The 16228-nt window shown below is 40.6% G+C and overlaps 1 protein-coding gene across 1 annotated transcript; it reads left to right on the top strand.

Moving 5' to 3' along the window:
* Window positions 1-236: 236 nt before the first annotated feature.
* On the top strand, window positions 237-13804 carry LOC129356311 (protein phosphatase 1E-like). Its single transcript, XM_055025896.1, is given in 7 exon segments — window positions 237-343; window positions 1561-1760; window positions 2365-2485; window positions 2488-2552; window positions 4091-4234; window positions 5417-5510; window positions 6706-13804. Coding segments are annotated over 6 exon segments (1488 nt in total). The 5' UTR covers window positions 237-343; window positions 1561-1562; the 3' UTR covers window positions 7572-13804.
* The last annotated feature ends 2424 nt before the right edge of the window (window positions 13805-16228 follow it).

Here is a 16228-nt window from a genome sequence, read left to right as displayed (position 1 = left end):
ATGATTATTTCAATAATCAAATAATGTGATTACTGCTTTCAGCCTTGATTGACGGTAAATGGATTCCACATTCTGACCCAATCGATACCGCACCAATAAGCTCCATTGATTGATTACTTGAAGAATTTATTGTTTGAGTGATGGATTTATTTATTGACTGATTATTGGTTAATTAATGCATTGATTTGATTGATTGATCGATTGCTAACCTGTCTCTCCACAGTAACTGCCCTGCTCGCTGGCAGCCGCTCTGGCCCGAGCCACCGCAGACAGCCTGCTCGGTCCGATCTGTCCGTCCAGAACCTCAACAAGGCCGTAGAAGACGGCGCCGACCTGTTGCCACGTGAGTCGCCGGGGAATCGCTCTCTCAAACAAATTAGGTCTCGCTCTCAGTTGGACCCTCACACTCAGCCGCAAACCTCCAGGGCCGCGTCCCGCTTCTCCTCTCTGGGTGCAGTAAGTGGATTTGACCACTAGAGGGCGACAGGAAGCCGATTCCCTCCTTTATGGTTTAGATCAGCGTTACTCACGTTCATGTATTCATCTGTTTTGTTTCTGTTACGTAATATTTGAAATTCAACACCTGTAATTCATAATCTTCAAAATGAAAAGACAAACTAATGCAACGCTAACATTTTGCAGTAATGTAGCTTCGTTCCAACCACAAACTTCAGTTTCATTTTAATCCAATGCAAAAAACAACAGAAAATAAATAATAAAAAATGTATATGTAGATATTAAGTACAATTCTGCAACTCATGACATATTTATTTGTCTACAGCCTCCTTTACGCTGGTGAATCAAAGTCAAATTTTACTGATTACTTAAATTTTCTGTTTGAAGATTTAATTTGTGGAAAATTTGGACTTTTTTCATAGTTCAGTCACACAGGTTTACAACTTGTCTTTATTTTGACTTTGAATTCAGGTTATATTTAATATTTATTTATTCATGAGGTGTTTATTTATTTTTTAATTAGGGAATCATTTTTCCCTGTGATGAAAAGCAGCAGTGATTGTCTGACACAAGATTATCAGAAAGTTTTAAAATGCCTGAAGATCCAAAACAAACAGGTCAAAAATGTTTTTGCTGTAACGCCTGGAATCTTCAGACTAGTAAATAATTATGCAAAATCAATTCTTTAGAGATCACATCTAAATTATAGATGTGCATTTTGATTATTTGCTAATAATCAAAATGCGATTATTGGCACCTCTGGTGCAAAAACGTCAAACTAAACAGCCTCTATGGAGTCCCAAAGATGCCAAATAGCAACAACTGTTGATGTTTTCTTTAACTCCTGCTTTTCAGATACATTTGGAAACTCACAGCTCCACTCATTTTCAACTTTTCCAATCTAATGACAGATAAAATACACCAAAAAAAACTTTCAAAAAAGATCATGTAGAATTAAGACTTAATAAAAAAAACTGGACAGCATTCATGCTCTTTGTTTATAGCGTTGTAAAATTGTTCATGGGAATAAAATCTTCAGCAGTTTTTAATGTCTTGCAAGTGAGGAGGAAAAGCTTTTCCTGACTCGTTGTGCGTTGGTTGCAGAGATGGAGTCGGTGAAGATGGCGCGGTTGGTTTTTAACAGACTGTTTGAGATTTGCTGCCTGTGGCAGAAGGAGCTGCCGTTCCGCCGCCGCCCGCAGCCATACTACGAAACGTCCATCCACGCCATCAAGAACATGAGGCGCAAGATGGAGGACAAGCACGTCATCATCCCCGACTTCAATTCACTCTTCAACATTCAGGTAAAATTTATTTAGAACCAGGTCCATTTTCTTAATCATTTTTACAGAATTTTGATTTAGCAAATGTTATAAAAAGTTACTTGTCTGGTTGCAGGTGTGCTGAGACATTTGCACTAAAACTAGAGAAACAAAGTCGGTAAAACATAAAAAAAAATAAAACAATACAAACCACAAAGTGATCAGAGCAAAAACAAAATGAAAACCAAAAACTTTCTCTGAACAGTTTTTTTTTTCAAGAAAAATGAAATGACTGATGTTGTTGAATGTTTTTTTGAGCTCTACGTTTTGATTTTCTACCTGCAGATGTAAACAAACAAGCAGATATTTGTTTGCATGATGGGAAAGAGACGGAGCCACGATATGAAATCAGGTGTTGATCTGAGCAGCACCTCATCAAGGCCAGTCGCTCCTGGGAGCATTTCTACAGAGCTGCAGCTCTAGAGAAATGCTCCACCCAGGAGAGGCTATTTTAAGATGGCTCTATAGGAGCCGCGGTGTTAAAGCTGAAGGCCAGCATGGCGTCTTCCTCTGCTGCTGCTTTTCCCACAGTCAGAAACTTATTGAATGAATGTCAGAGCTGAAGCTTTTCTGTTTTGCCTCCCAGGATCAGGAGGAACAGGCGTTCTTTGCTGTGTTTGACGGACACGGCGGCGTGGATGCAGCTATTTATGCTGCCAACCACCTTCACGTCAACCTGTTCCACCAGGAATCCTTCAGCCAGGATCCCGCGACGCTCTGTGCCGCGCCTTCAAGCTGACGGACGAGCGCTTCGTGAAGAAAGCCTCACGAGAGGTACCCCTAACTTGACCTTTAGCCCCGACCCGTCCTCCATCAGAAGCCCATCTGCTTTTACTCACAATGAAATTTTTATTTTTTACAGTGTCGTCTCATCTGCAACTAATGATTATTTTTGTCATCGATTATTCTGACAATTAATTGCATAAAAACATTGTCTTCAATGTTAGAAATTCATTTAAAGATGTAAATAAAACAGAGTTTTCAATGATATGCACATTTTATTGCCTAAAATGCACTGACAGCTTTCCTTCACTGAATGTTTGATCATTTATACAAACGATGAATCTGCACCCTCAGAGGGTCCTGGAGGTTCTGGGAGTTCGCCCAATCAGTCTACATGTGTTTTGTGGACTTGGAGAAGGCGTTCGACCGTGTCCCTCGGGGATCCAGCTCTGCTTTTTGTGCATGATGTGGTCCTGTTGGCTTCATCAGGTCGTGACCTGCAGCTCTCGCTGGAGCGGTTTGCAGCCGAGGGTGAAGCGGCCGAGATGAGGATCAGTGCCTCCAAATCCGAGGCCGTGGTCTTGAGCCGGAAAAGGGTAGAGTGCTTCTCCTGCCCCAAGTGGAGCAGTTCAAGTATCTCTGGATCTTGTTCACGAATGAGGGAAGAAGGGAGCGGGAGATCGACAGGCGGATTGGCGCAGCGTCCGCCGTGAAGCGGCGCTGTACCGGTCCGTCGGGGTGAAGAGAGAGCTGAGTCAAAAAGAGAAGCTCTCGATTTACCGGTCGATCTACGTCCCTACCCTCATCTCTGGTCATGAGCTTTGGGTCATGGCTGAAAGAACGAGATCGCGGATACAAGCGGCCGAAATGGGTTTTTTCCGTAGGGTGGCTGGGCTCCCTGAGAGAGAAGCGCAGTCATCCCACCGGGAGGGACTCAGAGTAGAGCTGCTGCTCCTCCACATGGAGAGGACCCAGCTGAGGCTCAAGCATCTGGTCAGGATGGAGGCTCCCTGTGAGGAGTTCAGGTCCCACCGGGAGGAGAGGAAGACCAGGATGGATGATCCTTGTCTGGCCTGGGAACGCCGTGGGATTCCCCCGGAGGAGCCGGAACAAGAGGGACGTCTGGGCCTCCATTCTTAGGCTGCTGACCCCGCGACCCGCTCTGGATGAACAGAAGAAAATGGATGGATGGAATCTGCAGCTTAAAGGAGAAAAGTTCAATATGCTGCATTTATGATCTGGGGATTATTTTCTTTAATAATTAGATAGCAATGGGAAATTAATAAATTGATTTTCTTTTACAGAATTTGGACTTGGTAAAGCTAAAAGTGATCATAGACTTCTGACAAGGAATATTTACAAAGAAGATTTTTCAACTTGAATACAAAATGCATCAATTTTCTACAATTTTGGTTGAATAACTGCTGAGTTTTTTCTTTTTTTGTACTTCAGTTTATTAATCAATAGCAAATTAGTTGACAGTCGATTTATCGTGGTTAATTTGATGAATTGTTTCCTCCCTGGTTCAGAATGTGTCGTGTTTTACTGCTGAAATGTCATAATTTGGTTCTCCTGTGTGTCTGCGGCAGCACCTGCGCTGCGGAACCACCGGGGTGGTGACGTTCCTGCGAGGCCGGACGCTGCACGTCGCCTGGCTGGGAGACTCCCAGGTGATCCTGGTGCGGAGAGGGCAGGTGGTGGAACTGATGAAGCCACACAAACCAGACAGAGAGGTGACACACGTCTCTTCCTTCACAGATCAAGCAAATCGCTTTTCTGTAAACTTAGCAAAGAGTCGTTGTTAAAGGAAAATGTCCAGTGGTGGTCAGGGGAAAGTCAGTCATGAACGGTAGAATATGCAGATAAGTTGGAACCTAAGATGAAAAATTCACGTCTTCCATGTTTTTGATCAAAAACTTTCCATTATTAAGTCACTGTGCTGTTACCTAGCAACCACAGCTGATCTCCAGTGGTTGGTCAGCTGGTTTTTCCGCTGTACAATGGCTGCTGGAAAAAACCCTAAGAGTTTAGTTGTTGACTTGCTGCATTCAGGTTGGTTGTGCAGCAGGCTCCACTGCTGCTTTTCAAAGATGTATAGTTGTATAATTGTGCATCTGTTGGGAGTGTAAATGTTGATTTGGGGGCGTGGCCAGCAGCAGCTTGTCTGAATTTAAAGGGACAGAGACCTTAAAACAGCTCAGACTGAAACCTGATTAAGAATAATTCAGTCTAAAAATATAATGAACAGGTTTTGAATAGGCCATAGACAGAGCCTGACCTGTTCAAAGAAGGTTCATCTTTTTCCATATTCCAGTTTTTACATTTGGGATCTGGTTGAAGTTTCTGAGCCTTAACTAGAATGACATCCAGCAACTGGCTGGTTCTGTCTGCATTATTCTGCCTTATTTTTAACAGCATATTGGCTGCAGAGCTTTCCTCCAATTCGGTTCTTAGTGCTCAGGGTCATGAGTCAGCGATTTTAACATCGCCACAATAAATCAGCCCTGGTGTCCTTAAAGGGTGGTTTGGCCAAAGCAAACACGAATCTGATTGTGTTTTCCTCCACAAAGGTCTGAAAAGCAGCTGCTGAAACAGTCGGCTCACTGTTTACAGACCGGCCACAAAACGCGTCCAGCTTCTATAGAAACTAACGTACAGAAGCGTTACACTGAGGCTAGTGCTACCCAAGCCTGTTAGCTTGGACAGCTGAACCAATTTTTTTAAACATATTTTATGGAAATAAATAATGTTTGGAATGACACTTTGTATTTTCAGTCCAGAAACAGAAGCGCTGTCTGACTCCAACCCAAAAAACATCAATGTTTTTTGAGCGTTCCTTTAGGGCAAAACGAGGCAGATGGAGAAATCTCAGGGTTGACGTTCTGCAGTTGATGAGCATTTTTGTTTGTTTGCAGGACGAGAAGCAGAGGATCGAGGCTTTGGGAGGATGTGTGATTTGGTTTGGCACATGGAGGGTCAACGGGAGTCTGTCTGTATCCAGAGCAATAGGTACAGTGAAGTTCCTGCAGTGCATTGTGGGAAGGCAATACTTTTCACCTTAAATGTCAAAGTACAAATAAGAAACTGCCAGGAAGGAGGAGAAGACTTTACTGCCATCAGTCTAACCCGAAACTTGATTTAGAGATTCAGTTAAACTGAAATTTGTCACGACAACAAATTTTACTGAGCGATTAATTGCTTCAAAAATTATTGCGATAAACGATAATATTGTTTGAAGACAATTAAACTGATTTAATGGTAATGACATAATGACGCAAGCGACATTCTGCCAAAAATAAATACACTTTATTTTCAAAAGAACATTTGACTCCGGGTCTGGAAAACAAAACAATCAAAAACAAAAATAAAATTGATTCTCAAAGTCAATTTTGTTCAATTCATGAACAAAAATACAGTTGAATAAAAACTAAACAACATAAAACCAAAGTGGAAATAAAAACTAGTTTCAAGCAAAAGAGTGCAGATTATGAAGTGTGTATACTATCTAACCCTTCAATAATCATTCCATTCAGTTTCCTGATCACCTGATGCAACAGTTCCCTCAAGCCCAGTTCAAACAATAAGATTTTATTTTTGTCCAGATTTTCACCTTATTTCAATCTTTGAACAACCAAACTTCTTAGATTGTCACTTGCATCATCCTGGAGTGCACTGGTGCCCAAACCGCTGGTCCACGGCCTGGTACCGGTCCATGGACCAATTGGTACCGGGCCGTGCAAGAAATAATGAAGTATTTCTGTTTTATGTACTTTTTGACTCTGGAGGGTCTTTTATTTTGAAAATCCTTTACTGGATTCTCTCGGTTGCGTTTTGCCGCCAACATTGATCCACAAGCAGCAAAATGAACAGAACCAGATCAGATTCTTTGGAAAGTTTGTCTGCAGGCCCAGAGAGGCAGGAGGATGGGTTTATGCCGGTGGGTTGATTCCCACAGTCCAAGCTGCTCTGCATGATCAGGTGACCGGATGCTGATGAGGCGATGAAGCTTCAGACTGCGTCACCAAAAACTCAGGATACAAAGGAGATTATTTTGTCCTTTCAGAATAGAGTTCACAGAACCTTTTCAAGATAAAAGTCTATTTTAATGGTTTAATTATTACAAATGGATTATTTGACCTAACCTGAGTTAAGCGTCAAGCACGTCAAAAACGTATCTTGAACAATAACGTGAATGTTTTGACAGGCGACTCGGAGCACAAGCCGTACATCTGTGGGGACGCGGACCACGGCATCTTCCCATTGGACGGCTCAGAGGACTACCTGATCCTGGCCTGCGACGGGTTCTGGGACACGGTGAGTCCCGACGAGGCGGTGCGCGTCGTCAGCGACCATCTGCAGGAGAACGCCGGCGACACCACCATGGTGGCCCACAAGCTGGTGGCCTCCGCCCGAGACGCAGGCTCCAGCGACAACATAACTGTCATCGTGGTGTTCCTGCGCGACCCGCGCTCCCCGCCGCCCGCCTGCACGGAGGACGAAGAGGAGGGCGTGGCAGAGGAGCCGGTGGAGGAGGAGGGCGTGGCCGAGGCGGAGGAGGAGGAGCAGGAAGAAGAGGAGGAAGAAGATGAAGCAATGAGAGTAGAGCGAGACGGAGGCGAGGGAGGCAGCGCCGCAGACGTGGGAGGGAAAAGCCGCGGCGGCTGGCCGCTGCAGCAGTGCTCGGCTCCGGCGGACCTCGCCTACGAAGACCGCACGGACTCATTCACGGACAGAACCAGCCTCAGTTTGCTGGGGCCGTCACTGGAGAGCCACATCAGCCCCAGCAGCTACCGGGCAGCGCGCCCTCTGAGACGCAGGCCACGCTTCCCGTTCCAGCAGCCCGGCGCCACCGGCTTCACGGACCCACTGTGGCCCCAAACGGCCGCGCTTTTAGGCCAAGCCTCCAGGCCAAGCCGCAGCCGGGGCCACGTCAGCCGCCGATCGGGTCGGAGGTGGCCGAGCAGATCCAAAGAGCTGCTGGGTCTGATACCGTCGGGCCACACGCAGAGTTACGCCTCCTGGAGGCCTGGAGTGGCGGTGCCTCACCTGCCCTATGATGCCACCATCTGAAGGGAGGCGGCGCCCTCTGCTGACTCCAAGTGGCGTTTCTGAGTGACGCTGTCTCTCAAGAGCAAACACTGATTGGCTCAGTCCCACTGCAGGAATTTGTCCAAAATCATTATCATTATTAAAAAGCTGAGCAACAAAATAAGAAATTGAGGGTTCAACTTCTTTTCAGAATGAGTTACAATTTTTTTGTTTTGAACTATTTTTCTTAGTCTCACATTATTTCAGGAACTAAAACGGATTTTGTTTTGAAGCATCAACATTCGTCCTTTCCTACTTATAAACCTCTGAAAAATGGCTAAAGCAGATGATCTTATTTGAAATATAAGCAGACTTCCTGTGTTAAGAGAAGGCGCCATGTAGACGCAGCTAATGGCGCTTATGCTAACACAAAATGTCCGCCGTTATCCTATCAAAAAGTGCTTCAACTGTAACGAATCCCAAAGTCTCTTCTGGGTTCAACAGCAAATAAAGCTGGCGATATTTAAAAAAGAAAATCTAGAGACAGATGTTCATTTGGTCCAATCAGGTGTGGCTCTTGAGAAACACGTTGCTTTTGAAACGCTGCTTCATCTGCCGTCTGTCTGAAGTTCAGCCAAACTAACCATTTCCGTGGTTCTTCACTTCTCCCCTTTGCCTTCAAGCACATATTTCTTTGGTAGTAAGTTGTGGCTCCTGCAGTCGTTATGTGATAATCAGTCGATGTTAGAGGACCGCTACTCTGTCCAAAGTCCAAACATTTCTCACTGTAAGCTGAACACAAACCTGCTGCCGCTTTAGACCCAAACATCCTCTCTGTGACCACTGATCAGCCGGCATGAAGCCAGAGCTCCAAATGCTGGACAGTCGGATGTATTCACAAGTTGAATGTGACGTAAATGTGATTCTGAAGACGCCACTGTAGTGCTACCTGCATGTGGAGCAGAGCGGCGACCGCAGACAACACAAGGAAAGTCGGAACCGTCTCACTTCAGGAAAAAGAAACAGAAATTTCCAGTAAATTGTGAAATCAATCTCCGGGACTCCAACACCTGTTGTTAGTTTAGTTAGAGCTTCGATCTGTTTTTGGCTGTGAAAGCCTCCATTGATTAGAAATCTTCACTTTTCTGAAGTTCTTTATTTTGAAAGACGTAACAGACCTGAGCTTCCCTCTCACAGCAGCTGATGTCGACTCGTTTTGTTTGGCATTCAGTAACGTAATCATTTCGCATATTTCACCACATTCAGACGCTTTTAAAGATTTGCATATTGTAACCCTGGCAATGACTTTTTCAGCGTTGACAAAAGCAGAAAATATCCAGGAAGTATTTCCGTCGGTACAACCTTCCTCGGTCCGAAGTCCCGTCAAAACCAGAAATATTCCTCATTTTAGCAAGATTTCAAAAAACCTAAAGCCTGTTACCATATTTATACCTCATTAAAACCCAAATCTGTTCTCTTAAATAAAGACGGTTTACAGTAAAACGGTGAAAATCTATTCAGAATTTTACATGTTGCCTGGAGGAAACATGGTTCGTGTCTTTTTAGCAAGTCATAATCGGCCAGAGGAGCAAAGTTTTCTATTTTTTATGGTCATACAAACGTCAACATGGGACAAAATGAGTCTGGATTGAACATTTCGTCTTTTGGAAGATTTAAAACGTTCCTCAAAATTTGCCTGATGATTGGATGAAAGCATCCAATCTGCACTTTGACCTGAAGCGCAACTAACGCACTGCCAAAGCCAAGCTCCGCCCCCGGCCAGCAAAGTGGGCGGAGCCAAGAGACAGGTGAGTGAGGGGCTGAGATCAGAATGCAACAATCGCTGGTGTCAACTTGTCCACTTTCAATTTATTCATTGTTTCAAATCCAGCAACTCTTTCAGTCTTGGAGATTTTATTGGCAACAGTCCTGAGCTAGCAGCGAGAGCCGCCATTAGTTAGCTATTATTAGCCACAGTTAGCCGTCATTAGCTGCTGTTAGCCACAGTTAGCCATCATTAGCTGCTGTTAGCCACAGTTAGCCGTCATTAACTGCTGTTAACCACAGTTAGCTGTCGTTAGCCACAGTTAGCCGTCATTAGCTGCTGTTAGCCACAGTTAGCCATCATTAGCTGCTGTTAGCCACAGTTAGCCGTCATTAACTGCTGTTAACAACAGTTAGCTGCTGTTAGCCACAGTTAGCCGTCATTAGCTGCTGTTAGCCACAGTTAGCCATCATTAGCTGCTGTTAGCCACAGTTAGCCGTCATTAACTGCTGTTAACCACAGTTAGCTGTCGTTAGCCACAGTTAGCCGTCATTAGCTGCTGTTAGCCACAGTTAGCCATCATTAGCTGCTGTTAGCCACAGTTAGCCGTCATTAACTGCTGTTAACAACAGTTAGCTGTCGTTAGCCACAGTTAGCCGTCATTAGCTGCTGTTAGCCACAGTTAGCCATCATTAGCTGCTGTTAACCATAGTTAGCTGTTGTTAGCCACAGTTAGCCGTTATTAGCTGCTGTTAGCCACATTTAGCCGTCATTAGCTGCTGTTAGCCACAGTTAGCCGTTATTAGCTGCTGTTAGCCACATTTAGCCATCATTAGCTGCTGTTAGCCACAGTTAGCCATCATTAGCTGCTGTTAACCATAGTTAGCTGTTGTTAGCCACAGTTAGCCGTCATTAGCTGCTGATAGCCACATTTAGCCGTCATTAGCTGCTGTTAGCCACAGTTAGCTGTCGTTAGCTGCTCCACTCTGTCAAATAAGTTACATATTTGTAAAGCAGAGTATCGATCAGTGGTCACCTGTCGCCATGCTAGCCACTGACCTGTCCAGAGAGGAGCGCTGTGCTTTTATACAGGAAGTGATAAAGTTTTACTAATCTGCTGGAACCAAAATAAAAATTCAACGTTACCATTTGAAGCGAATAAATCCAGACTAGAAGAAAAAGTCAAAATAATCAGTTTGGACAATTTTATCAAACAAAAAGTCGACTTCACTTTCTGCTCTCTTTCAACCAGATGCACTTTAACTCAACTTTGAGTACAAAAGGGTATGAATACTTCTGCACCTATAATGTTTACTTTGTACAACACAATACTAGGGTCACACTAAGAAAATACAAATATAAAATTAGTGGAATAACGTCAGAGTATTACATCATACTGCAACTTTGTTCTTGATTATTCCCAAAACTTCGACTTCGTTCTCTCATCTCTTGTTATACTGTCAATTTATCTTTGTATTATTTTGACTTGATTCTGGTGATTTTATATTTTATTCTTGTAATTTTGTCTTTTTTTATTTTTATTAGTATGTCCCAAACGCTTGGTAGGAAACTGTCTTTTTAAATGTCTGAATATATATATTTTCCTCTTTATGGGTATTTTTAGTTCCTTTTTTTTATTATTTTTTTTACAAGAATTTCTTCAAATAGGTTTTAGAAAAAGTTTCCAAGTTAAAAATCATGGAGACTGCAAAAAGATGTGAAAAACATCTGCTGACACTTTACATTATAATGAATATTTTCCTTCATTGGACCAAATCTTTCTTGTCCACCCTAGAAAGAGAAATATTCAGTGATTTTGCTGCTGTCTTATGAATACAGTTTGAAAATATCCTGTTTATTTCAGGTAGATTCTAAATGATGGCTAATGGCTGATCCTGCTTCTCTCTGGATCATTTCCTTTCATATGAGGCTGCAGGCGCTGTTCTGCCGCACCATTCAGCAATTATCCTGCAACAATTTGTCTACTCTCAAAAGCATTAACTGTCGGATTATGAAAGATTAGATTTCACTTACCTGAATAAATGCCTCATGCAGTCCAGATGGGATGCCCTCCAGGGTTAAATGGCATTTAGGTGGAAGGATATTGAAGATATATGTATATATTTTTAATAGTCTAATAGTTTTACCTATTTGCTTGAACTAAAAACGCTGAGAGATATTCTTGAAAGGCTTGATAAGATTAGCATTTATATTAGTAGGAAAGCGGCATACTTTCCTCAATCTGGATTATTTATTGCAAGATTAATGAATATAAAGAAATGTGCTGGGAAGTTTGACAGAAGTTTCATAACTAAAAAGGAAATTTAAAACCAGATAAATATGAAAGTACAACAACCTGCAGCTGAGTAGCTTAGCTCAGTCATAAAGACATTTCTGTTGAAGCGAACTCTGTGGCAACATCAAGCTTCACAATGAAATTCACAAAAAGGGATTTTCTTGTAACTTTGTTAAAGTTAATGAGGTTGGCCGATCAATAAATCCTGTATGAGAATAAAGTGTTGGTTTTAAACGCCTTCGAAAGCAGCAGCTGATAAAAGTTTTCCTCTGAAGCCCAATTGGCGCCGGACGCTTTAGCTGGACGGGTTTCATCTTTAGAGCGTTTATCAGTTTTCCATCAGATTGCACGAAACTAAGCGTGCTACCTTAAAAATCTCTATCTATATGCAACTGCTGAAAGAAAATCACTTGCATAATTTTTCAAAGAATGAAACTGTAACCACTTTTGAAATGTTTTAACTGAACCATCAAAAGACAGACCATGAAAAGATATGAGAAAATCTATTAGCTTTTATTTGTAAAGTATTTACATGTTAAATGTTGCAGTTTTTGAATCGATTTAGGTTTAAAGAGTTTAACAAGCTTCTCTGTCACAAATAAAATAAATTTCAGATTGCTGCTCATCAGGTAATGCAAGAAAATAAAGAAATGCTACCAATGAAATAAAGGGATTAAATTTCCTTTTGACTTGGATTTGTTTTAAAAATCTACGTTTTGAAAATTATTCATACATAAATGTACCAAAGGCACTTTATATTACATATGAAATGAGTAAATATATACTGTGTTAACCACCCTAAATCAGGCCTTTATGAGAACAAAGTCTAAATATTTAGTCATCATTTCTTTGAAACCAGTTCAGTCTTTAATTGAGCTGAAGTTTCCAAAGACAAGGTACAAAAATCATATTTTGTTGGCACATTTCAGGAGGTTAAGTAAAAATAGGGATATTTTCTGTCATGTTATTACTGTTATTCACTGTTTGGTTACATGTTAAACTCAACTGTAATATGGGTTACAGTTGAGTTTATTGATTTATTTCCATTTTGTTTGAAAGCCAAACCAATATAAAAAGGTTTAGACCTTTAAAACTAATATAAATATAAGCTCATGTCAAACTGCATCACTGTCATTTCAAGTGGTTAAAGGGACCAAGTTGGCAAATGTTGAAAGATAAGTGAAAGTTGTCAACAAATGTATATTTTATTATTCAGAGAGTTTTGGTAAAATACATTCCTTCCACTTTTTTCCAAGCATTTTGATTTGAGAAGGAAAACAAGGTGATTTTTTTGTTTCTCCTTTTATTCCCATTTTGAGCAAAGTGGCTGTTTTCAGATGAACTATTGACATTAGAACTGTAATTTCAACATCCACCACAGAACCGGGTTAGCAGTAAAGCCACCGGTTCCACTGGTTTCACTGGTTTCGCTGGTTCCACTGGTTCTGCTGGTTCCACTGGTTTCACTGGTTCCTCTGGTTCCAAAGTAAAAGCCATTTGATTCTCCTTTTGGAGCAAAGTCACAACATTTGTGTGTAAATGGCTGAAAATGCAGGCAAAGTGAAAAACCATCATTTAATCTATTCCTTTGTTTCTTCTGCGTATAACTGATCATAGATCTACAGGATGGTACATTTATTTATTATGAATTTGTTTCAGGACTCGGCAGCTCTCACTCGGTACGAAACCTTCACATTTTAGCACACAGATAAACGGAGATGAGGTTTTTTTATTATCGATCTGTCGTAGCTTAGCCGCTTTCTCACCCAGACATCAACAGTAATAGAGATAAATATGTTATTTACCCAAAACTCATCAATCAAAATGTTCACAGTCCCAGTTCAAATGAAAGCAAGCAAGATGTCACTGCAGTTCATTAGCATGTAAAACATCAGAAAAACAGGAAAATCAAGAATCTGCTGTGGAGTTTCAGTCTCAACTGTTGAACCATAAATGAAATATTTTCAGCAGTTTTTATCCAATGTGTTTGCTTAAAACTCATAAATGTTTGGATGACCCTGTACTTTGAGTCTTATTGCAAAAGTCCAAAAGAAATCCAATAACATTAAATAGAAATTAATTCAATGTTCTGGTTTCCAACTGCCTTGTTTTGGAGCACAGCACTTAAAATGGATAACTTTGACATTTTTTGAATATGAAGGCATTTAAATCTTTTAGTTTTGAAATGAAAAACCAATAAAGTGAATAAATCTGGTTACTTTGGTGTCATAATTAGTAAAATTCATTGTGGTCATTTTCCACTGCTTATCAGGTACATCAAAAAAGAGAACATGAAAACTAAATGCATATAACAGAATTCAAATGTCATCAGATGAAAACATTTCTTCAGTGTTTGAAGTTAAAAAGTGAAATCCAAAAGGAACCGAAGAGCAACAGTGGAGACGAGAGATTTGATGTAAAATCAGGGAAAGATTTGTGATCAAAACAAGATTTCATGTTTCAAAGACATGAACACGTTTCGTAGTCTCAGTGTAAAATCATCGTTGACAGAAAAAAAGTCTGAATAAATTTCTGCCAAAAAAATGTCTTAAAAGTCAAAAATTTCTAGAAAAACCAAGAACATTTCTGAGCTCCAAAAGTTAAATATTTTAGAAAAACACTCCCAAAATTTGAGTCCAACATTTTTAACTTTTGAAACTCAGATTCTTTTTTTTTTTTTTTTTTTTAGAAAATTTTAGAGATTTATCTCTAAATTTCTGAGTTTTTTTGGATGTAATTTTTGACTTGGAGCTCAGGAATTGCTTTAATTTTTAGAACATTTCTGAGATCAATCCAACTTTTTGCTTTATTTTAGCAGCAGTTTTCTCCTTTTTTCTGTTCAGTGGCCGTCAGACTGTCACAGGCGGTGAAGAGAAATTTAAACTGATCGTCAATAAAAAATTGAAACCCGTTCACAGCATAAGCAATAAAATAATGGTGCAGAAGTTCAGCTCTGCTTCGTTTGTGTCCGACTGTTGGGCCCATCATGACTGTGTGCATTTACACAACCAGGTTCTTTTCTCCTTTGTAAGCAATAAGGATGTTTCATTTCAAATAAATAAAGGCTCTCTGTGGGTTTGTCTTCTGCTCAAGGATGCAATAAAATGCCATAATTACAGAAAGATGCAGCTTGATTTTTACCTCTCCTGAAATACAAACAGGCCCAATCTGCTGCTGTCAGATGGAAAAAGTCAAAGTTTAGAAAACTGCAAGCTGGCAGACGTTCCAGACCTTTGCTAGTTTGCTGTGCAGCGAATCAGCTGATGGGGTCAGAGGTTAACCCCACATTCTGGTCCTCCAGGCTTGAAGACAAATCCCACAATTGGTTGTGCTTCAACATGCAGGTTAAGTGAAGAAGAAAACAGGAAAACACATGTTGAGTACCTGTACTATCTGTGTTTCTGTAGTATATAAATATGTGTACTGTAACTGGTGAATAATGTATATATATATATATATATAGATATATATATATATATACAGAAATATAAACATAAAGAGTAGACAAAGTCTCTGACTGATGCTTTTGTCTAAATTACTTCAATTGATTTTAGATTAAAGCACTTTTATGATTTATTTTATCAGAATGAAACTTAAAAAGTGAATTTGGGGGGAATATTAGCACCATCGTGTATTTAAAATCTGTTTGAACAGATTTGTTTACTTTGCATCTGAATATTTGTTCCCACTGATTCAGATTCTTCCTCTGTCGACCACATGATGCTGCAAAACAACTTTATTTCATTTTATTTTAGAATCTGTCACTTAAACGCCACAATATGGCAAAGCATCTGAACTGATGAGGTGGTATCATTCGATGCTTCCTGGGTTTGTCTTGAAAGCCAAACTGCCAGTGGAGTGGAAGCAGAAAACATGTTCAGGTAGAAGTGACATAACCAGGCTGTTACATAAAGCGCTTCACTGAAGCCAGCAGACGCTCACATTTCTGCTGTACACGTTTCTCCATCATTCCTTGTTTTTTATTCCTTCATTTGCAGCAATTTGGAAAAACAAATGTTGGGAAAGCTTTAAGAGTCCGATTGAAATATGGATTCACATTGTTAAACTTGAAGGAATGTGAACGATTTACACCTTCCAAACAACTCCTTCTATGTTAACAATATGAAATCATGAGATTGTTCAAAAAATAAATAAAGCAAGCAAGGCCAATTATGAAAAATAAAATTTATCCTTTCAACTCTTCTTTCAAGTCTGCAGCTGAAAAAAGGTTTTCAAAAAACTGTTTCCAGTAAATCCACTTTTTTGTATTGTTAACTTAAAATGTTCAATGAATTTTAATAGTGAAGAATATGATTCATTTACAGCAATGTGTAGTGAAATTGCTGTTAATGCATCAACATTAACAAGAACAAAGAGCCTTTAGGAATGAGACGGAGTCACTGAGGGGGAAACAGAAAGAAGAAGATCAGGAAGAATCTGGAGAACAAACTGCAGGAACAAAATGAGAGACAGACAGGAAGGAAGAGGATCTGATGGACGGAAGCTTGGAAGGAGCAAAAGAGCTGAAGACATTCAGACAGCTTCAGGATCATCATCATCATGAAGATCATCCTCTGACCCACATGTGTTGAAAAACATTTTATTTTTTAGACAGAAATTATCCCTTGATTGATGAAT

This window comes from Poeciliopsis prolifica, unplaced genomic scaffold (genome assembly GCF_027474105.1).
Source record: "Poeciliopsis prolifica strain line A6 unplaced genomic scaffold, Auburn_PproV2 SCAFFOLD165, whole genome shotgun sequence".
NCBI classification, from domain to species: Eukaryota; Metazoa; Chordata; class Actinopteri; order Cyprinodontiformes; family Poeciliidae; genus Poeciliopsis; species Poeciliopsis prolifica.
Note: the sequence above shows the minus strand (reverse complement) of the source record. Positions and strands in the feature narration are given on the sequence as shown.